Raw genomic sequence first — 23,628 nt, 5'->3', positions numbered from 1 at the left:
TTTTTTTTTTGCGCTTGACCTTTTTAGAGGAAAACCATGGGGGCGCAGTTAATGTTTTTGTCCAAGTGTGGCAATTGCAAAAAAATATGAAACAGTTTCCATTCCACGAGATTTCCTCGGTGCTTGTGCTGTGCAAGTTCACGCGTGTTTTAGCTTGTGTTTGTGATGTGTTTGCGCTTACATCAAACGCATCAGGGTGTAAAGCTTACCCATCGCAATTACACCCAACATTTTGTCAAGTTACCTTAAAAAGTCACGGCAAATTCGCGAATCTGGTCAGTTGGGTCTCGGCTCACATGGGGTTTAAGCTAACTACAACGGCAAAGGTGACGAATCATCGTAAATAAAAGGTTTTAAAAATTAACGGTTCATTGGCTCTGCACGTGCGTTACAAACATAAGCGCATTTGTTGCTCTCAGCCATCGTGAAAGGACCAAACACTGCTTAATCTGGAGAGCGTGAACGACAAAAAGCAAATAAATGTCTTTTTCGAATTCAAGGCTGTCTCACATAGTCAGTGTTTAGATAGCTGACAATGACAGAAAAACTGAATGACTGTAGATTATCGCGACGAGATTCGTACTTTAAATGTCAGTTAACTTTTTTTAATGGACGTCCGCGTTGGTTGCTCAACTCTCGATTATTTATTATTTAACCTCGAACTTTCCACTGAAGAAAATTCAAAGCCCAGAAACGGTCAGATACCTAATAAATTAAGGTTTTATTCAGATAATGTGTAAATGAAGCCTGACTAGTCACTTCGCAATATATGGCTCCTTTAAGGAATATATGTCTTAAAAAATATATATATAAAAAGAAACCTAACCATTCGCCACAAGTACATATAGTAGTATTCATTTTAGAAAGTGTGCGAATACTTTCTAAGTTTGGAAAGTTTTTTCTGTGTAATAAATTAACGTCAAGATGTCTATTACTGTCTGAGTTTTTTATGAGTTTGCAAAATGTGCAGAGAAAGATTTCTGTCTCTAATTGGTTGTACGTTCGTTGTAATTAGTTGTTAGTGCGCTTTTTTTATAACTTTTGAAATAAACATTCCTTGCTTTGCTTTTTTTTAAAGTTTTCCAAAGTCTCCATATATTTATGGTACGGCGAGACCCAAAACATTGTTAGCTAAGGAATCAAACAGGTTGTGTTCCGTTGCTGAGCACAAGTGCGGAAATCAAGTTAGTTTTATAAGCTATTTTTTTGTACTTCCACTAATTACAGTGTAATTGAAGCATGCCACATGGCTTGGCTAGACCTCAGAGTTTTTGAAATGGCTTTTCGATCAAGCTTAACGATAAACAACAACCAAAAATTATACACAGCTCTTCAATTGTTTCGTGTCCATGATTGATAAGCAATTATACAAATTGTAACCCGACAAGACGCCAGCAAAAAACAAACAAAATAGACGAGTAAGCGCACAAAGGCAAACACACGTTTTGTGAGCCTTCTATTGAGTCACGTGCTTTCACTTGTTGATTTCACGTTTATTTCATGACAACGCCGAAGAAAGAAAACGGAACGCGAAAAGATTAGCAATGATGTAATTGTTGTTTAATCTGTATCCAAAAAGATAAGCCTTGCAAATCTTACATTTATGCACCGGTATACCGAAAAATATAAGTGACTCGTGGGATATTCTATGGTATAACACTCGAAAACTATTATGTAGTGACCCTATCAAAACAAGCAGAGACGAGTAGTTAAAAAAAGAACATTTATTAGCGTCCTTTAATCGAATTTAAATAAAATGCACGATTTTGATTCTGAGCGAAATAGCATCATTATTGGTTCATTTACTTCCTAGCATTCATTCAGTGAAACGAGCTCTTTTTGCCACGCACTGACATCTGTTTAGATTTACTAGGTATTCATTATAAAACCCTCAACCTGTCCAAGGCATTTTCCCTCTGTATGTTTTTCCTGCTTTCACCGTATTTCTTGTACATTTAAAAAGCACACCCTTTAAAATTCTTGAACTTACAAAATGTTTGTGACAACTGAGCCAGATTAAGGAGTCATTGTAGCTTTACTACGACAGTGGTAGCTTTATATTCCTTCGTTCGGCTTTGAGTTCTATCTGAGACACCTTCCTTGCCTCAAAGATTTTCACTTCACAACAGTTGAAACAGTTTTCGCTGCTCGAGACCTGTTTGGCCGTAAACCTTCAGTTCTTTGACCCTTTCTTCGCTTAGAAGCAGAAATTCTCTCGAGCGGAATTAACTCAAGTTTTCTATCAAAGTCACTATCGTGATGTTCCGCGGGTCCTTTGGAAGCAAACAATGGCGCTCCATCGAAAGAATCGTATTCCGTTTTAGATCGAACAACAATAGATGACTCCGTCATGGGGACAGGGGTGGGGCGGAGTGATTGTGTTGCGCGTATTTGTTCCACAGCCTTTCTTTCCGCAGTAGGGATGGGTCCGTACATAGTTGCTACATCAGGAATCCCTCTCGCGGCAAGCCATCTTTTAAAAGCAAGTTGACTCTCATGTTTGCCCTCAGCCAGTCGTATGAGGCTTAGTTTTTGCATTTCCTCCTCGAGTTGCTTAGATTCTTGCTCTTTCTGGAGTCTTTCGTTCAAGTGCTGCTGTTTATCTAAGTACCACTGCTGATCAGCGAGGATGCGCGCGCATTCCCTGTGGCCCCACACACGAGCTAATGCCATGGGCGTGTGACCGTTTCCATCAACAGCGTTAATGATCGCCCCACATTTGATCAACTCCTGCAGACATTTAACATGTCCCTCACTTGCTGCCTGGTGCACTGGAGTTATTCCTGAATGTGTAGGCCTGAGAAAAATGAAATGACTATATATATGGCTTCCTACTAAATCGCGATTGGCTGTCCCTGAAGTTCCCTCAGGGGTTATAAGTATGTGTGGTGTCAAAGGGTATGGCTTTTGAGCCATTTTAGTCTCAAGTAGGGTAAAGATCTTAGCCATTTTTAATTTGAGATAGGGTATGGTTTGCACACTCTGGTCTTGAATTAGTTCTGTTTGGTATGAATTGGGTATGTTTTTAGAATTTTAAGTTCTGAAAAAAGGGGATTGCATTTTGAATCAGGTCTGAAACAGGGCAGGGAAAATCACACATTTTGGTCCGAAATAAAGTATGGGTTTCCAGATGCACACAGCACATCCCATCCAATTCTTCCAGTGGGGCCTACTTCCCTATATTTATCAATATATTTTTTTGAGAGAGAGAGAGATTACCAGAAAATAATCTGTAATACAGACACAGGGGGCAGAGAGGAGAATCCTCATTACAGTGATATCTGTATTAAAGAGGTAAAGACTATATGTCAGTACAAATTCTGGTTTCTCTGGGACTAAGTGAGCTGTCTGTAACATAGAAGTGTCCATATGGAGATGTCTTAAAGGAGACATCCTACTGTACATAAATATATACAATATACATGTAAGAAGACTGCTGTGTGCCTCTTCCTTTCACCCAAGAAAAGCTTGTTTAAGTTGGTAATACATGTATTATGTAATTTGTTCCAAAACATTCAAGTATGTAGCACAAGACATATCACCATTCGGTCTAGTCACCACAGCTTACCTTGAAGGATCTGCGCCTATCCCCAAGAGGTAACACATACACCTCAGTCCTCTCTTCTTAGTGGATTTGTTGATTGCTAAGTGAAGGGGTGTCCAACCAGACGCACTCTCGAAATTCACATCTACTTTATACCTTTCTATCATTACTCTGAGACACTCAAGTTGACCATTCTGGGCTGCCAGATGAATTGGAGCAAGGCCCTATGGAACAGTCATGAGCATGTTACCCAACCTGTAGATGATCGCATTTTCCCATGGTCTTCTTTCAGACCAGCAATGATGTCACAAAATGTTTTAACTCACTACTGTATGGGCAAAAGATCCCAAAATCTATCACATCCTCTTCTCGATAATTTGACCCCAGCTCCCTGATACATTGGTAACAGGAGCCAAGCCAAGCCAAGCGGCTTGTCTTATCATGCCGACCAGGTCAACCCAAGGTCAACCCAAACCTTGCTTCCATGCAGAGGCTAAGTTGCAATTCACTGTGTAAGGCTCGCACGGTATTGTGAAATCTGGGTAGAATGTACAGCCGCCATCTTTTTTCCTACTTGGGATTGAAACTTCCTCGTAACCCCAACACCCACCCCCCCCCCCCGGCAAATGACATTTTTAATTTTCAGTCAGTCAAATTCCCATTATTTTTCGCTGGCAATTAAAGGAGGTGTTCAAATGCCCCATTTTAGGGCTGTGACTAAAAGTGAGACGGGGACTTGGGGACTGGGACGTGGGACTTGGGACTCGGGGACGTGGGATGTGGGACGTGGGGATGTGGGGACGTCGGGACTCAGGGACGCGGGGACTCTGGGACGTGGGGACGTGGGGACTCGGGGACGTCGGGACTCGGGGACGTGCGGGGACTCGAGGACGTGGGACGTAGGGACTTGAGGACCAATGGTTTTTCTGAAGTAAACATCAGTGTCAAAATTAGCAAGGATACCGCACAGGTGTTCAAGGATTGACAAGAAAACACAGTTGCTTGCCAGGAAAGTCCTCCATGGCTGCCCACGAGGTTTAAGGTGGCTCCATAGGGTAATCATTTCATCGTTTATGTTTTGAATGCCGTTTTTGAATTCGTTTTTACACCCAGTCCTCTCAAACTTATTACATGTAACAAGCAATGATTACATGTAAATAGTGTCTTACTATTATCTCAATTAAAATTATGGGTTTTAGTCTTGACTTATAATTTGTCCAAACAAATGTGTTTTTACTCTTTTATGGCTTTATTTGTGATTTTCTTGAATTTCCTTCGGTGAAATCTTCCAAAATTTTTACAGCATATCGCATCCTGCAGGATACGAATTTTAAACACGAAAAAAGTAGGGTTTGGAGAGGCAGGTTTTTTTTAGTTTTTGCAAATTATGTCTTTTACCGCTGCAAAAAAAAAACTGGTCTTATAGATTTCCTAAAAAACGAGCCCTATGTCCCATGTCCTCGAGTCCCCGCGCGTCCCCAAGTCCCGACGTCCTTGCGTCCCACTTCCCCGAGTCCCCACGTCCCCGCGTAACCACGTCCTCAAGTCCCACGTCCCACGTCCCAGTCCCCAAGTCCCCGTCCCACTTTTAGTCACAGCCCCATTTTAGGGCCATATGCGAACAAATGTCCCTAAGTCCTGAAACTGCTCACAGCAGGGGATATTTAAAATTGGAAAGAAAGCAACTTTTGTTATCATTTACACTGTACATCACGAATACACTGTGGTAAGAAACAAACAAATGGCAAGAAACTTCATTGTGTAATAAAACGAGCGTAACGTTAATTAGACTCGCGTGCGCGCTGTGGAGTTACAATCGGGCGAACGTTTTCGCCATAACTTGTTACAATTCTGCGTGCGTGTGATCTCCGGAACTTTAGAGATGACGATCGAGTCTTAATTAATCGTGTTTACTCAATGGTGAATACGTGCAGCTAAAACTATACAAAATCTAAGCAAATTTCAATGTCAATTCAGGTGGTTTACAGAACATTCGATAGCTCTACTTACGTGTTCTTTGGAAACAGAATACGCTTTCCGCGTGTCGTAGAGGCTTTGCTGAAGCCATGTAACATCGCCGATCGCTGAAGCCATGAAAACATCGTCATCTATGTTTTTCTGGATTTTTATGGATTGTCTTCGCCGCCGTCGCTGCACTACTTCGCTCGGGTTAGATCTCGCTTGAGTTACCGAATAACCACGGTGGATCGCGGCCATTTTGATGACTTGGAATCTCGTTGCTAAGTGTTGCTAACGTCAACCGGTGGAAATTTGATACTGGACTGAACTGAACTGAAGATATACGGAACTCGGATCAAGTTAGCCGAGGGCGCTGAAACTATTAGAACAGTTCCTGAAAAAACCCAGCATTGCTTCGCCAATTCCAAATAGCCTGGTATGCAGGTGATCTTTTAAAGTGCCTATGAAGTGAAACCTTTTCGGAATATCTTTTTTAATTTTAGATATATTTACGTTTTTGTAAGGAAAGTGATGACGTCATAGGTGGTTCCACTAAAACAGCACAACACTCAATCGAGAATAACTCTAGAAATATTAAAGCCGTGTTCTTTAAACTTGGCACCAGAAATGTACATCACAAAAGAAACATAATGACACCCGTCGTGCCATTGCCATGACAACAGTTATGATGCTGGTTCTGTTTTAATTAAGACTAAAATTTCCAGATTTTATCTTAAACAAGGATCATCCACTTCCCCAATCTAATGGGGAGAGTTAAGACAATATGGGAACCATGTTTGTTCCGAGCAAGACCCTCTGTCCCACTTTAAAGAGGTTGCAAATGGGGATATTTGGTTTTTCACAGAAAGAGACAGGAGCCAAGAGTGTTGCCATGGAAACAGCATAGTAGGTTTCATTCTATTTCTTTTGTGATGTACATTGCTGGTGCCGAGTTTGATGGACACTGCTTTAATATTTCTAGAGTTATTCAGGATTGAGTGTTGTGCTGTTTAGAGGAACCACCTATGACGTCATCAATTTCCTCATTAGCATAATGCAAAAACGTGAATATCTCTAAAACGAAAAAAGATATGCCAAAAAGGAAAATGGCATTCTAATTTACTTTGCAAAGCCTTTCAAATAAACAGGAATTATTTTTTACTTGATAGGCACTTTAAATGACCCTCATTCCAAATGTATCACTCACCATTCTGGTGAAGTACAAATTCACTAAACAAATTTTATCCTTTTCATCTTTATACATAAAACAAAGACTAGTTCCTTCCACAAAGTGACCCATGAAATCTTAGAAATTTTTTTGTAATTTTGATGGGTTGGTTGGCATAGGGTTAGAGCAGCTTGCAGCCAGTTAGGGTCCATCTAGTGTTAATCACTTAAAGGGGTGCCATGGATGGAAAGGGGTTAGAGTGCTGTATCAAGGTCTCATCCCAATCCCATTCAACCTAAATTGTTTTGCGTCATACTCCCTACCTGACTTCAAGACAAAAACAGAACACCAGCAGCCTAGCATAGGGTGTATGTTTTAGCTGTCAAAAAGTAGGCACGTTTCAAAAGTAGCATTGTTAAGAAAAGAGTCGTCAATCTAAATTACACAAAGCAATAAAAGTCATTACTTTTGGAACATTCGTGTTACAATAAGATCAGGGAGTCAAGGGTTTGAACACCGGTACCACTCAGGGCATCTGATTTTTTCCAGCATTTGCTCTCTATTAAATATAGACAGGCATATCGGAGTTTAGCTCTCTGTTGATGAACAATTTGCTTGAAATATGCCATGTTACTTAAATTTGTGTTACAGTTTATGCAAATTTATCTAGAACATTTCTTGAAATTAATTTTTTTAAATATCAAATGATAGACTTCATGACTTCAGTTTACAGAAAAACATTTACTGACGTTAACCATCTTCATTTGTTGATTCATGATGGTTCTCCAAGGATTTTCTAGCATCAGATTACTCTCATCACTGAACCATTCCTTTTAACTGTGTTTACTTCAAAATTTATCACAATACTTTTGTATTGCACTATAAGTGGAAATCGACTTGAATATTTCCACTTGAGTTGACACACTGTTTGTCTAGGGTTGGGGGAATTATCACAAGGCTTCACTCCAATCCAAGGACCCTAGTACATTCTCACCTCTCAGTCACAGGAGTCTATCCTCCACTCAATTCTTTATGACAGGCCTTAAAATAGGCATGCCATAGGCAGCCTTTAACATCACAAGTGATTCATGAATCTTGGAAAGTCATCCTTATTATACATTTACAACAAGAAAAGGAAATATTTTGACCAAACTAACTGAGCCAAATTAAGAATAGGTAGGGAATATGCAGAGATACCAACCTGAAAAACTAAAATTCTAGGAGATTGTTGATTTTGCCTCTTACAGTTAGTACATTATTGATTCCCTTGAATCCCGGAGTATTGCTGACCCACACGGAGGACCACAAGATACCCAGGGGAGACTCACATATGAAAAGGTCGGGGATGCTTGTCTCCTAGCTTAGGGGTGTAAATCAAGCATTCTGGTCTCACTTAGCATTATCATAGCTGTCAAAATATATTTTAGGGTGCACTTGAAGATATAAGAGTAACAGAAATGCTCTTAATTCCGTTTTTAGGCTTGATTTCTGCCGGTCTCTTGAGTCTGATCTACTAGCACAGGCTCCTTTCCTGAATAGTGGCTGATAATTGAGCCTATCCCATTTAAGTGGTATCTTTGAGGGGTTAGATAGAGCTGAAGCCATGCCCAAATTGGTCTCCTTTGGGTGCTGAATTCAAATTTTTCAGCAAGCATGCTGCATCCTTGACCCCCCTCTCCCCAGGCATAAGATTCAGTCTGTATTCAGGTGACACCCTGATAATCTGAGAGAGTTTGCATAGATCATAAATAAGTTTCTATTTTTTTTTTTTTCAAACCTCAGACACCACATGAACCTGTGGTCTCTGTAAATATTATTTGTTATCATGACTTTCAGGACAGATCCAAGAACAACTCCTCTGTCTCTTAATTATTTAGATGGAGGTTGATTACCAGGTGGTACCCAGGACTCGGGCTCATAAATTTCTTCACCATCCTTCCGCTTACCATTTGACCCTGGGAACCACTCTCCCGGCTGAAATGTTGTACCAGTGCTTGTGGGCTGGGTTCTATTGTCTAAACTTTCGTATAAAGGAGCAGCAGCATGTCCAACTTGGGCTGCTACCTGAGGCACCTTTTGCTCCAATGCTTGCTGTTCTCTGTCCTTTTCTTCAACTTGTTTTGCCCTTTCTTTCAGAGTCTTTATTCTGTTTTGTTCAGCTAGAAGTTCTTCGTGTGTCGGTGGGTTATCTCTCTTCCCTCTGATCCACGCCTCCCACTCTATGGGGATCAAATCAGGCGTGTATTCTGAAGGTTTCAGTTTTGTGATCATCTCTCTTCTAGGCTTTGTTCCATCTCGGATGGTTTCATAATACTGGTTCCCATGCAGATCGGTTCCAACAAGACGTCTTGTCTTGCTAAAGGCATTTAACAACGTTCTTGCCCACTGCATTTTGGTAAGCTTATCTGTCTGTTGCAAAATTTGTTATTATTTTTCCTGGGAACGCGTTAAATTAGCTAAAAGCAGGCAAGCATCCACCAACATGCCATTAGGGACAGCGAGTCTCCCAACCCCAAAATGCTTTGGAAACGAAAGAATATCGAGGTCGAAATGTATTATGGACCAAAATACAACAAGACAGCGGGAACCTGGTCTCTAACATTAGTAGGCCTGGTTAATTTTATCATTTTTAGCGGGTAAGGTAAATCCTGAATAAAATTTTTCACTTGAATTGCTCCAAGCATTGTTCAATATTTATGTATAGAATGATCCTTGCAAAGTTGAGCCGTCGACAGGGCAAACCCAGTGCTTACAATACTGAGATGAAGTGGTTTTCGAAAGCTTTTCGCCAGCCCAAAACTCGGCGAGAAATCGATCGACAAATTCAAAGCCATGATCTGGGACAATCCTACTGACGATATGCTACCAAGTTATGGTAGGTTTTTTTTAAAGAAAATTAAGAAATGACTTCATGTGGAGTGATGTCGTGATGTGTAGGCTTATTTTTCCAGGTATATCCTGAACTAGTACTGGAACCGGCTAAAATATGCAATAAAGTTTATGTAATTTAAAGATAAACAAAACGAAAATGCGTGCACGGGCCCGAAAAAGTAAAATGATGTAAAATAGAATATGGGATATGCTTATTTTGTAGCTGAAAAAATGCGATTAGGGTTTTAGACATGGTGTGGAAGGGTGGAAAGGGGGTGGGGGGGGGGGGGTTGGGGGGATGCCATCTCCAATACAGTATCACAGTTTTGTTGAATTAGAAAGCAGTGATGCTTAGAAATTTATAGTCTTATATACATCTTTGTCCGCTAGCAGCCCACTCCAAATCTACTTTTAGAGGTCTATTACCCCACCCCCTTAGAAAATATTTAATAAAGCCAGATGAAAAGTATATCATGTTGTTACTAATTAACAGGATTGACTGCAGATGAGCTTGCCTGTCTTGCTGCATCGGGAATGCAAGGCTGGGTCTATACTGATCACATCACATGGGTTTTAAAACAGCTTAATGACATGGAAAATGATACCATGCTACTATGCCCAATGTCGTTGTTAATATCCACAACGAGATGATGAGGAAAGCTAAGTTACTTAACCCTGGACCATTAAAAAGGCTGGTTTTCACTCTGAATGTGGGACAAAGGAATGACAAAACTTTCATTGGCAACCCTCAAAATGGTGGTAATCATTGGGTACTGGTAGATGTTGAGCTGCAACCTTTCATGAAGATCATATACTGTAAGATGCTGGCTTGGCAACCTCCCCCAGACATCATTGATGTCATCAATGATTTTGCACGGTACATTCCAGAAGTTGGAATGCACAAAAAGAGTCATTTGGTGCTTGCCCACTCTCCCAGTGTGACTAATTGGCAGGGTCATGAATGTGACTGACGATGCCGTAACTATTCCCTGCAGAGTTGCACTGATATATGTGGTGTTATTACTCTGGTAAATGCAGCTGTGGTAGCCTTGCACAGCCCTCTTTTCTGATGGTTAACGGGTCCAGTGATCAAAGAATCGATCTTCTTGCAACACCTGACCCAATACTGGTTATATTTTGTGTCGCCCATGAGCAGAGACGAAGCCGTATTCTTGTCAGTGTGAAACAAATTTTTAGTTTGTTTATTGTGGAAGTGCCACAACTTCCACTGATGACCACTCCATCTTTCCCTCACCCCCATTAGTGGTCATTATATGGTTTTACACATTGTGCTGGCATTATTTTGAGCATAATAGCGAGGCAAAAGAATCTAGCATTATGCGGGAATAACAGTGACAAAAACTGGCCGATGTCTTTTGAGCATAATATATAGTGAGATTTTTTGATCATCAAGCATTTGCATAATGACAACAAATTTGAGCATTATGTGTAAAACCCTATTTCATGACCCATTTCCAGTACTATTCTGATATTTACAACACATGTTTGCAAACACAAAATCCTTTAACAACAGGAAGACAACAATGTTGGGAAGGAATACTCCTTCTAACATGAACCAAATGCACAGCTGCCCCATGAAAAATGCAGGACATGTGGTTAGTGTAGTACAAAGATAGAAGAGTGCTTTTAGAAACCTTTTGACCTAAGTTTTCATCTCTAAAATGGCCCTTGTGATATGATCAGTAGCAGGCTGTACATGTTTTCGTTATGATTTGAACAGCTGGAGATAACTGTGTAACCTGACACTAGCCTTCTAGCAGGCTACTGCCATATTGGCTTATGATATTGGCTTATGATATTGGCTTATGATATTGGCTTATGTTATCCACAGGTCTTTAGCTTCTTCATTGTGAAGAACATCATCATAATTTACTTCTATCAAAATGAAAAAGATCACCAGGGATAATGAAAACCTGGATCTACAGGTCCCTTGGCAAAATTGTTTGTTTGATGCTGTGCTAAATAGAGAAGATGATATCATTATTTAGAGCATTTAGTGCAGGAAACATTTTCACACTAGAAAATATATGAAATCATTACAGGTCAGACTAGTGAAATTTTAAAAGCTGATTCTAACTGTTTCTGGACAACCTATATGGAACATGCCAGGTCTCTTTCAATTGAAATCATTTTGTTATTAGCAAAAAAAGGACAGAGCAGTCATTCAAGACTATTCCAGCAGCTTGTATTAATAATAATATTAGACCATGTTTTTGATGTTCTGTTAAATAGAACAGGGATAAGCATGTGAAATCATTATTGGCATGAGGTGAAACTAGTCTTGTGTTTCACACATTTAATTTCAGTGAGCTATCACAATACTGGGCATCGTGCTTTGCATAAATATTTGATCAATCAGCTCATTTCCGTAGGATTTTTATCAACTTGATCCCCACCACAGATATATGCTTGTACATGTACATGTAAGTTCTGAACGGCACAGTGCGAACTATATTGATTTTGCAACAAGTTTACTATTAATTTAATATTTTTTTGCCATACATGGCTTGAGTAACATTCTAAGGAAAATTGGAGTACATGTCTGACATCTATTGTCATTTCAATATTGTCTTATAGTTATTTCATATTGTTCTAGAGTTTTTACTGCTTTTAAGCAACAAATCTGAAACAAACATTACATGCAGAAACAAAAAAACCAGATAAATATTATTATATATTATATTATATATTTTCAGGCTTTCAATGTTGGTATGTGTGTGGAATTATAATGGGATTATGGTATGAAGTTCTGTATTACTGCATTAAATACACGACAAGCCGTTACGATTATTGTTAATCAAATTAAAGAAACTACATATAATTTCTACATACACAACACAAGCTAAGGTTCGTTTACTGGTAACAAATAGGTCAATGAATTGCAAGATAATGAATACCGTGGTGCACAACTGATCTGATGAGCAAAAATTTCTGTGACTGAGACGTTCGAGGGATAATTTGTGTTTCCTTTCAGAAATATTTCGAGAAAACGTGGGCTGGTGGTCGCTAACTGCGTTTTAAAGCTGAAATCAACCAGGCGTTTCAAGTGTTAGAGACCAGGCTCCCACTATCTGATTTTAGTATATTCTCAGCTCCGACTATTGCATTTCTAGCTCTCTGATTGGCTCAAAAACTCCGACTATGAGCCATTAGTCGGAGTTTTACCTTATATGGAAAACAGTGCGCCAAGTTTAAAAATTTTCCGCTCTGTAAAATTGTTGAAATAAAAATCGGCGGCAAAAACCCGATTAAGAATATACTAAAACAATTATTCCATTCGACCTTGTTGGATATGAAGTGATCATAACCAACTCGCGCTACGCGCTCGTTGGTTATTTATCACTTCATATCCAACGCGGTTTCATGGAATAATTGTTAAATATTTTGGCCCACAATACATTTCGATCTCGATATTCTTTCGTTCCCGATGCATTTTGGGGTTGGGAGACGCGCTGTCCCTAATGACATGTCATCCACCACATATCCACTATGTGATCCGCCATGGTAACTGTTGGAAAGCGGATTTACATCAAGGAGTATGCGCACAAGCGCAGCAGTGACGAAGAGCTTTGTTTATGTTTTTGAGAATCACGAGTTGCGGTCGAATATCGTTGTTACGAAATCGAAGAGAGTAATTCCCTTAAAATGTCAATGAGATGACGACAAAAGTATCTCGAAATGGTACAGTGCTATACCCTGTTAAATTTCTCCGTTTTACTGTCGTATTTCGCAGGTTAGTATATGACATACTCTGTAACTTACTCGTAGTTCACGTGACATTTTGATCGTGTTAACGTTGTGTGGCAAACAATCAATTTAGTGAGGCTACACACTAATCGCTCTCATTTGTTACGCAAGTTTTAGGATTTCTTCTCCATAAGAATCAATCTGTAATTGTATCGGAAAAGTGGCTACAGACACCAGGTTATCTTTTAGTGCTACAGCTGAGGTCAATCGCGATCTTCTCAGTACTTTAGGCATCGTAGAGTTACATAACTGCATTGTATTATTTATTTGCATGAGTCTTTAAGTTTGTAAAAATATTTACAACCTTTTTTCAGTTCCTCTAATTTGTTTAGTCTAGCTTAAATTTAAGATACCGGTACAGTAATCCCTGTATTTAATTTAATAGAACGATCTAGAACTTGGTTAAGCAAGCCTAGACACATCTAAAACGTGCTTTACCTTTTTCTGGACTTTATAATGTATATGAAAAAAAGAATGAACTGATCAGTACATGTTTAAAATTTTTTTAACATGGCTCAAAATTGTTTGGAGCGTAAAAGTCACTTTGAGAGCTTTTTGACTTCATATCCAATTTTCCTGGTCAATTTTCCTTCTGTCCTGTTATGAACAACAAGGCATGTTGGCTTAAAACAGGGGCACCCAACGGATCGGTTCGGTAAATTATCTGTTCGGAAGGCCTTTAATCCCCTCTGATTTTCTGAAGAGAATTGTCACCTCGGACTTTCATGATATGAGAAATTTAATGTCTGTTGTTTTCAGATTGTAAAAAATGTCGTTTTGGGTACCGAAAAAAGGTCAGCTATCATTTTTGGAAAGGCAATAAGACCTAAGGTTTTCGGGGAATGGACAAAAAAGCCCTAATAAATTCGAGAATACTTAAGTTCCCCTAGAATAACCGAACAGATAAATTTTTTTGAGCGCAACCTAAAATTAACCTACAGAGCTTTAAAAGTACTCCAGATAGCCCAAAACAGTTTTTAAAAGCGTTTGAGAGAAAACGGTCGTTGGGTGCCCCTGTTAAAACTTTCTAGTTTCAGACAGTCATAATAATGGATATGAAGTCAACAAGCTCTCAAAGTGACTTTCCCTTGATAAAGGGAAGTGCTTCATCATGGTGCCCTTAGGTGGGCACCACATATGATGGCAAAATGTAACAATGCATCTACGTTACACTGTACTTAAGTCACCACGCCACCTAGAAAAGAGTTAACCAGGAAACTTTGTCTTGGAAACTTTAAGTTGATTGGTTAGCTTCAATCATAGATTTTGTATGATTTTCAATGGTTTCAGTGTAGCTATTGCAAAACGAGTTTTCAAACTAAGTTTTTCTAGTGAATATATTCTTTAATCAATAATGATAATTCACTGTTAAGGACTGAATCTGTAGAGTGAAAACAGCACAGTGAAGTCATGTATGTATTCATGTCAAGCAGACCCTTACTTAGCTTGCCTTCATGAAAAAGATACCAATCCATTGTTTTCTTGTTACTCCCGTCTCCCATCCGATGAATGGCAAAAAACTTGCACCAGTGCCTCGCTTCTAAGGAACGCCTGCCAGATTATTAAGCATTCAAACCGTCAGACTCGACGGTATTTTTGATGACTGAGAGATTTTAACAGTCTAAACTTGAGCTAATTTGCTTCATAAACGTCAAAACAACACAAGAAAACAAAGAGGAGGAAAATTACCATAAGTGGTGTTTATTTTTATAGCTAAATTCAGACTTAAAAAGGAGTTTGCACAGTGTGGCCACATGCAGTTTGTTTTTCTTGTCACTGAAGAGTAGAGCTTGTTGCCTGGCGCCGCTAGATCACATCCTTGAGGAGGCATAAATTCTTGTTGGTTTGTTCATATTGGCGTTGCCAAGTCGAAAATGTACTTCCAAAAAAAGCGAAAATTCTGAAGGGTAAGAGGGGTTCACGATTATGGAATTCTGAGGACATGGGGGGATAACGCATTCTGGAATTTCCGAAGGCAAGGGGGGGTTAAAACATGGAAGCTGTCCGTGGTTGGGTATGGTTATTTTCTGGAATTGCCCAGTAAGCATTGCCCTTGAATAAGCACCACACCCAGAACAACAATGCAGCGCTTGTTTGAATTATACTTTAACAGCATGTCCCATGACGTGGAGTTTCGGTTTTTTTGAGTACTATTATTGTTTTGTGAATAAAAGTAAGAGCTCTACAGTTGTGATTGATTCAAAAAAGTGTTTTTTCAATCCTAAATCTATCCAATTCTATTATAATTATGATCATAAATTATAATACTGATGATATTTTGTTATTTATAAAATATGAAATGCAGCTGACCTGCTGTGGAATTTTGGACTTCTGGGGACTCATGCTGCTGACAGCAATATTACTTGTCAAGCCTGTCCAACAGGAACATTTGCAAGTAATAGTGAGTATTCACTGTATTCCTTAAGTATTTGAAATATGCAAGCTTAAGTGCCTTGATATTTCTTTTTTATTAAGATGACAAGTTGCCGCATGAAATAAATTATGTTGTTATGTTGCTATTTGAGAGTAACAATGATTGAACACACCCAAAATTTCATTACAAAGTAGACATGTTTGTGTCAAGTTCTGGATTCATCACAATTCAAGGTTTTATAGATAATGACATTTTTTTGATTGCATATACTTTTCAGGTGTCCCTGAATGCAAGAGCTGTCTTCACAAAGGCTGGTGTAACAGCACATCATTTTGTGTCAAATGTCCAGCAGGACACTACCAGAATGAAACAGGAAAGACAGAATGTGTACCATGTCCTACAGGACACTACCAGAATGTAACAGGAAAGACAGAATGTTTACCTTGTCCTGTAGGACACTACCAAGAGAAACCTGGCAATGTCTTGTGTGATCCCTGCAAAAAGGGTGAATACCAAGATGTTTCTGGTGGAGTTAAATGTAAACCTTGTAGAAAAGGATTCTTTTCCGAGTGAGTAATTGTCTCTTGCTTTGACAACATTTTTATTTACTCTTTAAGCTTCTTTTTATGATTGTAGGGTTGCAGGTTTAGTGCAGTGGTGAGAGCGCTCACTTCCCACCAGTGTGACCTGCGTTCATTTCTTGCCCAGTGTAATATGTGGGTTGAGTTTGTTGTTGGTTCTTGCCTTGCCCCAAGGGTTTTTCTCTGGGTTCTCTGGTTTTCCTTCCATCACAAAACCAACATTTTCAAATTCCAATCCGATTCAGGACAGAGGACCCGCATGAAAAGCAGCTAAGGCTGATGTGGCTTCCTCTCTTAATATTGTAATTTAATTATAAATTTGTTTTTTTATTTGTTATTAGTATACAAATGTAGTTATTTTGAGACCTGTCTATCTCTCATGGGAGGCAAGGAGACCTACCTTCATTGTTAAGTGGCATTTTTCCTTTATTAAAACTGGTTTTAATTGACAGGTCAGTTGGAAGTCCACGATGTATTTCATGCACGTATGGTGGATTCTGCAGGTGAGAACTCTTTGAAACCTACACTAGTTCTTTAACAGGCTATATTTTGGACCATTTTGTGGATTTTATATCATTCTATAAATATTCAATAATAAAATCTATTTTACTCAAATGGTCTTTTTTCTGTTAATGTTTTTTTTTAAAATTATTTATTATAATATTTGTTATAAATATATTTATTTTTTATTTCTTTTTGGAGGAAGGGGAAGGATTACATATTGGATCTAACTGTGTTTTGTTTTGCTTATTGTGTTTATATTAAAAACATATCTTCTTTGAAAAGAGACAGAACAAAATTTCTTATTTAGGAGAATGCTATCAGTTATATTATACACTAACAGGGTACAGTACATGGTGTTGTATTTTATGACAACAAAGCATTGGATCCATTTAGTAAATGCACCAAACTATAAATAAATAATCAATATATTTATGTCTTTTCTTGTGGTAATTTAGCAAGCTTGGGTGTACGTCATGTCTCCCTTGCCCAGCTGGAACACAGGCTGACAGTATGGGAGCACAAAACTGTACACTTTGTCCAAGAGGTATATACCTTAGCTCAATTTTAGTGTGGAACTTGCAATGTTAACTAAATTCAAACAGAGTCAGAGATCAGAAGAAAATGTGAAGAGACTTAAACACTTCTGAGCCAAGGACAATACTTTGTAAAACTGGCACAAGAAAGGCCTTATGTACACCCAGACTGTGGATACATTTAATCAAACGTGTAAATAGTTTTCAGTTATTTTGACCTGTTATTGATTTCAGTTGTACAAACTTGGAAACTGGACTGTTAGCCAGGACTTGAAAAGTTTCAAGATGTCCTGTTAGCACGACTTGAAACAACCTGTTTTTGCCTCAAAGCTTAACTTGGCAAGTCAAACTATCTCTTGGCCCACTGCACATTAGTAGTTGTTTCTTTTGTTAATTATTTTATACTTTGGTCGGTGCTGACAGCCATGTAGTTAAAGCAGGTTTATAAATAACTGAACTACTATGCGTGCTCTCATTGGTCAATAGGTGTGTTTAGATGAGAGTATGTAACCACGGTTGTGACGTTTTACTAAGATTTGCACGTATTTTTGTGAATTACTTTATAAAAGCAATTAAGTCAGACAGAGCACTTTTTCCACATTTAGATAGCCTCATCTAAACACTCGGGGGGCTGGGAGAATTCTTGAAAGTAATGCAAACCCTCGATTACATCTTAGGTTTGCATACATGTAACTGCCTTGAAGTCTCCCAACCCTCCTCGTGTTTAGATGAGGCTACATTATGTAAACACGGAAAAAGTGCTCTATTGCTTAAATTCAAAATCTTTTCCTGGGAAACAGTGGTGTTATTTAATCAGGATAACTTGTGGTTAAAATAAAGTTTTCTGTTGCTAATTTACAGGTTTTGTCAAGGCCGGCAAAAGTTTTGATGTTTGTCAACAGTGTGAAAAAGGATGGTTCCAAGATAACATTGGGCAAACAACCTGCAAGAAATGTCCTAAGGGATTTTTTTGCCCTGTAAGTTGGTTTTACTCTGTAGCTAGTATGCCCAGGGATGTACCTGTGGAGCTTTAATTACACCCGCTTTCAGTGTTACGTGCATAGCGACTATCTTTCGACATGCCATCTCTTGACATGCTATGTAACCTGGCTGTATGGAGAATTACTGGCTTCTTCATGGTCGAACTCGATGTTTAGCTCTGAAAGATGGATTTATTTGACATCAAACTAAGGCTGGGGATATCAAGTCATTCTCTGAGAGATAAATCGACTGTTTTGAATGTTTACATCTTTCGAATATTAACTGAGTGGTATAGCAGCCAAATTCTACCGGAAGTCACTGCTGAGAGCCGATCGACTACACTAAAATCGTTTGAATTAAATGTATCCTGTATATCGGGAAACATGCAAAGTCCACAATCTTCTTCATTCATTTGAGGTCAGTAATTATCATTTAATTGTCATTTGTTCTGCTAATAACCACAAAAATGGCCAGTTTCACAGTTTAACAGTCTTTTATTCAGCCGTTTACAAGGTACAGTGTATGTTGAAAGATGGCATGTGGAAAGATGGTCGAAAGATGTTGCCTATGCACGTAACACTGAAAGTGGGTGTAAATACGCTGTGTAAAGAGATGCTGGACATCCAAAATATCAGCTCAGTTTCTCAAGTACGGAAACATGGCACAAAGCTTTTTTGGTTTTTCCTTCAAACTGTATATATAAAGCTCTTCTTGTTTGTCATGGGCTCGGTGAGACTTGGCTTATATCAGGCAAACATAATTTTGAAGATAGTGAACTATTAATAATAACATTAATTCATTATTAATAATTAATGGAGGTGTTTTTTGTTTGTTGATCTACATGTTGTTGAACTACAACACTTCAAAGTATGAAATCATAATTATCTCAAAAAAGTCATACCATTTGACTGTATATTTATTGTTATATTTGACTAAAATATCATTTGTATCATGTGTCAGAGTTTTTTCAGACTAAGCTCTTTCAAAAATCTTCTTTAGTTCTCTTTGTTTTCCAACATATTATTTACAGTTCATGATCACTTGATAAAGGATTCTGTTTATATGCAAGGTGAAGGATGTATGTCCAGTGTAGAAGAAGGCTGAAGCAATAAAAATCCAAAATGTAACTGTATCTTGCCCATGCATTTCTACTGGCAAGCCCCAAAAAATTTTAAAGTTAAAAGAAGCAAATATTTTAACTAGTAAATTCAATAGTTAACAATTATTCACCGAAGAGGAGGTGGATAGTGGTGGATATTTACCGAGCTGCGAAGCAGTGAGGTAAATATCCATCACTTTCACCGACACTGAGGTGAATAATTGTTTTAGTATATACCACACAAGCTGAATAATTAGCGGACCAAAACGTTATTTTATGTGTGACAAGCAGTCAGAAATTTTAAAATCTCTCACGCTGGCTGCTCGGAGGTGAATAGTACTTGCTAATCACCTCCAAGTTAACCAGTCAGAGTGTATGGAAAGCACCATTCACTTGTGTGGCATATACTAATATAGAATATGCAGTCATAAAGGAAATTCATTGAGTGAAAATCTTAAACCATGATGCTAAACATATATTTACTGGGTGTATGATGTAGTGGCCAGATGAGGATCCAGTGCATTGTGATGCCAAGGAGATTTGTCCCGCTGGCAGCTGGAAACCCTTGGAGGAGTGTAAAGGATTGTACAAGAGAAATAGTGAAACTGAGGTAACACAAGTTGCTTATCATTCAGTAGCAATCAATCAGAGGATGGTTGTGTACATTTATGAACTTTGGGTTGTATTATTATCTTGAAAAGGGCAGACTGAAATTTTCAAGGTTGTCTTAATTACAGGCTCTTCTTAACCTTACTAGTGGAGATCAGTCAGGATTTATTCACATTATTTTTAATTAATAATTTTATTAGTTACTGGCTTGGACATGATGGCCAAGGACTTTGGTTATTACAAGCTCTTACATAAGTTGTCAGTCAGGTGGAGATCAGGATTTATCCACATTAGTTTAATTAGTAACTGGCCTGGACATAATGGCCATGGACTTTCTCAAAGTCTCTTTTGTATCGCTCATGTTTGTCATGTGCTCACTAAGACTTAGCTTGTATCAGGCAAACATAATTTTAAAAATAATGAACTGTGAATAAAATAATGAATGATGTTTTATTTTCTGCTTGCTGATTTAATTGAACTACAACATTTAGCTTGGTGAAAATTCAAAGGGGCAATCTCAACAAAAGTAAATCATTTTATATCTGTATTTTAGGTATTTAATTTTACACTGTCTATTTTCTTCACAGAAATGTGAACTAAGTTCCATTGTTTATGTCGTTATTGGAGTAGTATTGGCAGGTACATATTAAAAAAGTGAATGTTCTAGTTTTGTTTTTGCAGCTTTAGAGAATGCATGGTTCATCCAGTGTTAAATGTAGGTAGCTTGTGAACATGTTGTACTGGGTTTCTTCAGTGACTGATCTTAGACTGGCCAGCTAATTTAACTTGCCTTTTCTCCTTTTCAGAGTAGTCTACATGACTGTATGTTTAAGACTATTTTTTCCCTGGCTTATTATACTGATTATCCACCCACCCAAAGACAATTTCCATCAAAGACAATTCAGAAGAAGTAGCCCTGTGCACAGTTTTATATATAACATCTTAATTAATTAACCAATCACAGGTCCTAGACTCTGGCAAGATATATAGTTTGTCTTAATTTAAAAGATACTGCACTTTCTTGTTGAAGGCAAACAAAATTAAAGTCATTTAAGTCTAGCTGTTATCAGTTTGTGCTCTTAAAAGGACCTAATTTACAACCCACTCTCTAGATCTATTTTACTGTCAGATAATGATGCAGGATGTACTTGAACCTTCAATGTGAGGTAGTTTAGCAGGGTAGAACTGACTACATAAAATAATTTGGCTTTTTGTGTTTTTGTTTCAGTAATTGCAGCAGGAGTAGGATTTGTAGCAGTCAGAAGATACAGGCGGTAAGTGTGACATTTAAGTGGAAGAGTGATTTTTGGAATTACTTGGCTTCTTCTGGTCCCTTTCGATGCTTTTAAATGGATTGTCATGCAATGCCATTGTCATTTAACTTTCTTGGAGTAGCATATTAACTGAGGATGTAAATAATGGCTGTGACTGTTTGGATGTTTGGGAAATTGTTGACGGTTTTTTTAGCCCAAGAGTGATTGTCTTTATCCTTGTTGTTAACAGAAATAATGAACAGAGACAGCGACTGCTAGAAAGACAACACCCTGTGTATACTGGCTGGTGAATATGGGTTTTTATTTGGCAACAAGCAGCAGCATTGTGCAACAATGAAGAATTTTATAACATGTGTAGTGCTCGGTACTGGGTAGCGGTTACAGTTACTGAGTGTAAAGTAACATTAAGTGGAGAATAAATTATTATAAATAATGTACTTAATTTGTCAACTACAGCTGTAGTCACAATGTTGGCAGGGTAATTAATATGTTCTTCTAAAGTTCCATTCATCAGTTCTTTTTCATTCTCTTGTCCTCTTTTCAGAAGAGATGACAAACATTCCCTCGTTTCTCTCAGTTGAGAAAAAGCTGAGGAAAAATTAGCTTTGTAAACAGTTTCTTCCTTCCTGCTTGATGAACTAAGTGAAGAGGAAATACTCATTGTCAATTCTCATAGTCTTGATTAATAACAAGACAACTCTTTTAAAATGCTGATATAATTTCCATTCAAAGGCTGACAAAGACAACCCTACACGTACATGTACTTGATGATTTTCTTTATTCTCATCACCTATCTGCTCGGCAGTGTATTAATATTGTTAGGGGAATTTGGATATCGGTCAGACTGATTTTCAGAGCTCTTTTTCTAAGTAAGACTGATTATGTAACATTTATTTTTTCAAGATGTTAATGGTGTTGTAGGTATGATAAGCAGACGAACAGCCTCTAGTGTGAATATGTATTAGTTTGGTCCATCTAAGTAGACACCAATATTGAAATTAATGGAAATCTCGGCTTTTTGATGTGTCCTGTCAACTTTAGTCTCAGAAATGCTTGTTTGCTGTTTCTATGTTGTTTATATATACAAGCTACAATTGTGTAGGTGCAACAATACATGCTTACATTAGCTTGTGAACAGGCTCCCCACCACATTATAGAAGGAACCAGTTGATAAGCAGGGAGTACAATCGGTGAGGAAGATCTTGTAGGGAAGGCCTGTTGCTCTGCAAGAACTCATTTGGCTTGCCAGTTTGTTTTTGTTTGTTTGTTTCACCCTGAACCCTACCAGGAAGCCTGTTCATGGGCTTTGTTTGAGGACAGCATGTGAATATCATGTGAGTGCAGGAGTAGCATGAGAAGTAACTGTAGACCACAGTAGAGGTCAAGTGGCCTTGCAGTGGTCTGACAAGAGTAAGTTTCAGAGATAAAAAGTTCCATTCATGGTTATTCTTTGGCCATATGTTTCAAGGGTATTTCACCATGCAGACAATGGGAAAAGATCTTCTAAGGAGAACAATATCTGTCAGAAAGGAACCATGTAAAACATGAACACAAACCACTGCGGCTTAGATTCCTTGATTTTGAGGTTAATTGTTCAATGCTGTAAATGTAAAAGTAAGCATCTATTATTAATACATTTTTGTGGTATTAACCCTCGTTTGTACAAGCAGGCTTTGTAATGTAGTGCCTTTCAGCAGATATTTTATTGTGTTCAAATATCTTCAGCCTTGACCCAGGATTTCCCTGGACATAACTTTGTAACTTAAGGGTCCATTAACCGATTTATGCGCGCGTTGCTAAGGAGGTGAAATTTCACTTCCGGTTACTAACGTCAGCCTGAGCGCGGTAAATAAAAACAACTCAATAACTTCCAAATTCGCTTACATTTTAGATGTTTTTCTTTGTGTTTCACAAAATGCAAAGTAAAAAAAGTACAAGCAGAGACAAAATAAGAAAAAGACAGAAAAACAAGAGCAATAGAAAGATAAAAACTAACTCCGTGTGGCTTTGTTTGATCTTACCGAAGAACGCTGGTAATGTAAATTGCGCACGCGCAGATAGGGTAACTTCCAATGTCTATCGGGCGCACTTCCGGTTTCTTTAAATGCTAAAGGAAACGCGGTTTTTCATTAAATCCAGCCTTTTTCAACGGATTTTGATCAAAGCCAACATTGAAAAGATAGCTATGCATTCCTTTTTCAAAATCATGCTCTTTTCAGAAAATTACGAATTTTTTAATATTTTGAAATTCTCTCAAAATCTGACCTTTTAGAAATGAAACAAAATCTATGCATAGCGTAATGATGACTTAAATTGAAATATTAAATCAATGGAAAAAATCCCAATAAAGTAATTTGCCTAAG

At 38.2% G+C, this 23,628-nt stretch overlaps 3 protein-coding genes and 1 long non-coding RNA gene across 5 annotated transcripts; 2 read left to right on the top strand and 2 right to left on the bottom strand.

The window, feature by feature from the left end:
• Positions 1-54: 54 nt before the first annotated feature.
• LOC145478119 (ankyrin repeat domain-containing protein 53-like) lies at positions 55-5,971 on the bottom strand. Its single transcript, XM_081456037.1, has 3 exons — positions 5,555-5,971; positions 3,569-3,768; positions 55-2,797 (listed from the first exon to the last, which is right to left on the bottom strand). The coding sequence occupies exons 1-3, from the start codon at positions 5,759-5,761 to the stop codon at positions 2,116-2,118; spliced, it is 1,089 nt and encodes a 362-aa protein (XP_081312163.1). The 5' UTR covers positions 5,762-5,971; the 3' UTR covers positions 55-2,115.
• Positions 5,972-5,987: 16 nt separating this feature from the next.
• LOC145478134 (NADH dehydrogenase [ubiquinone] 1 alpha subcomplex assembly factor 2-like) lies at positions 5,988-9,145 on the bottom strand. The gene has a single exon (XM_081456056.1). It carries the CDS (start codon positions 9,060-9,062, stop codon positions 8,541-8,543), a length of 522 nt encoding a protein of 173 aa, XP_081312182.1. The 5' UTR covers positions 9,063-9,145; the 3' UTR covers positions 5,988-8,540.
• An 8-nt stretch (positions 9,146-9,153) lies between these two features.
• LOC145478143 (uncharacterized) lies at positions 9,154-11,070 on the top strand. The gene is made up of 2 exons (XR_014048193.1): positions 9,154-9,546; positions 10,036-11,070. It is a non-coding gene; the product is annotated as an uncharacterized LOC145478143 (long non-coding RNA).
• A 2,064-nt stretch (positions 11,071-13,134) lies between these two features.
• On the top strand, positions 13,135-23,347 carry LOC145478084 (uncharacterized). 2 transcript variants are annotated; one of them, XM_081455990.1, is made up of 10 exons: positions 13,135-13,296; positions 15,616-15,705; positions 15,962-16,253; positions 16,718-16,768; positions 17,225-17,313; positions 18,164-18,279; positions 19,882-19,992; positions 20,579-20,630; positions 21,220-21,265; positions 21,495-23,347. In XM_081455990.1, exons 1-10 carry the CDS (start codon positions 13,242-13,244, stop codon positions 21,553-21,555), a joined length of 963 nt encoding a protein of 320 aa, XP_081312116.1. In that variant the 5' UTR covers positions 13,135-13,241; the 3' UTR covers positions 21,556-23,347. The 2 variants fall into 2 exon arrangements, with proteins under 2 accessions (XP_081312116.1, XP_081312115.1); XM_081455989.1 differs by having other exon boundaries at positions 15,616-15,711; positions 21,495-23,343.
• The last annotated feature ends 281 nt before the right edge of the window (positions 23,348-23,628 follow it).

The sequence above is a fragment of the Orbicella franksi genome, chromosome 2, assembly GCF_964199315.1.
Source record: "Orbicella franksi chromosome 2, jaOrbFran1.1, whole genome shotgun sequence".
Lineage (NCBI taxonomy): Eukaryota > Metazoa > Cnidaria > Anthozoa > Scleractinia > Merulinidae > Orbicella > Orbicella franksi.
The sequence above is the reverse complement of the archived record's forward strand: the minus strand, read 5'-3'. Positions and strand labels throughout refer to the sequence as shown.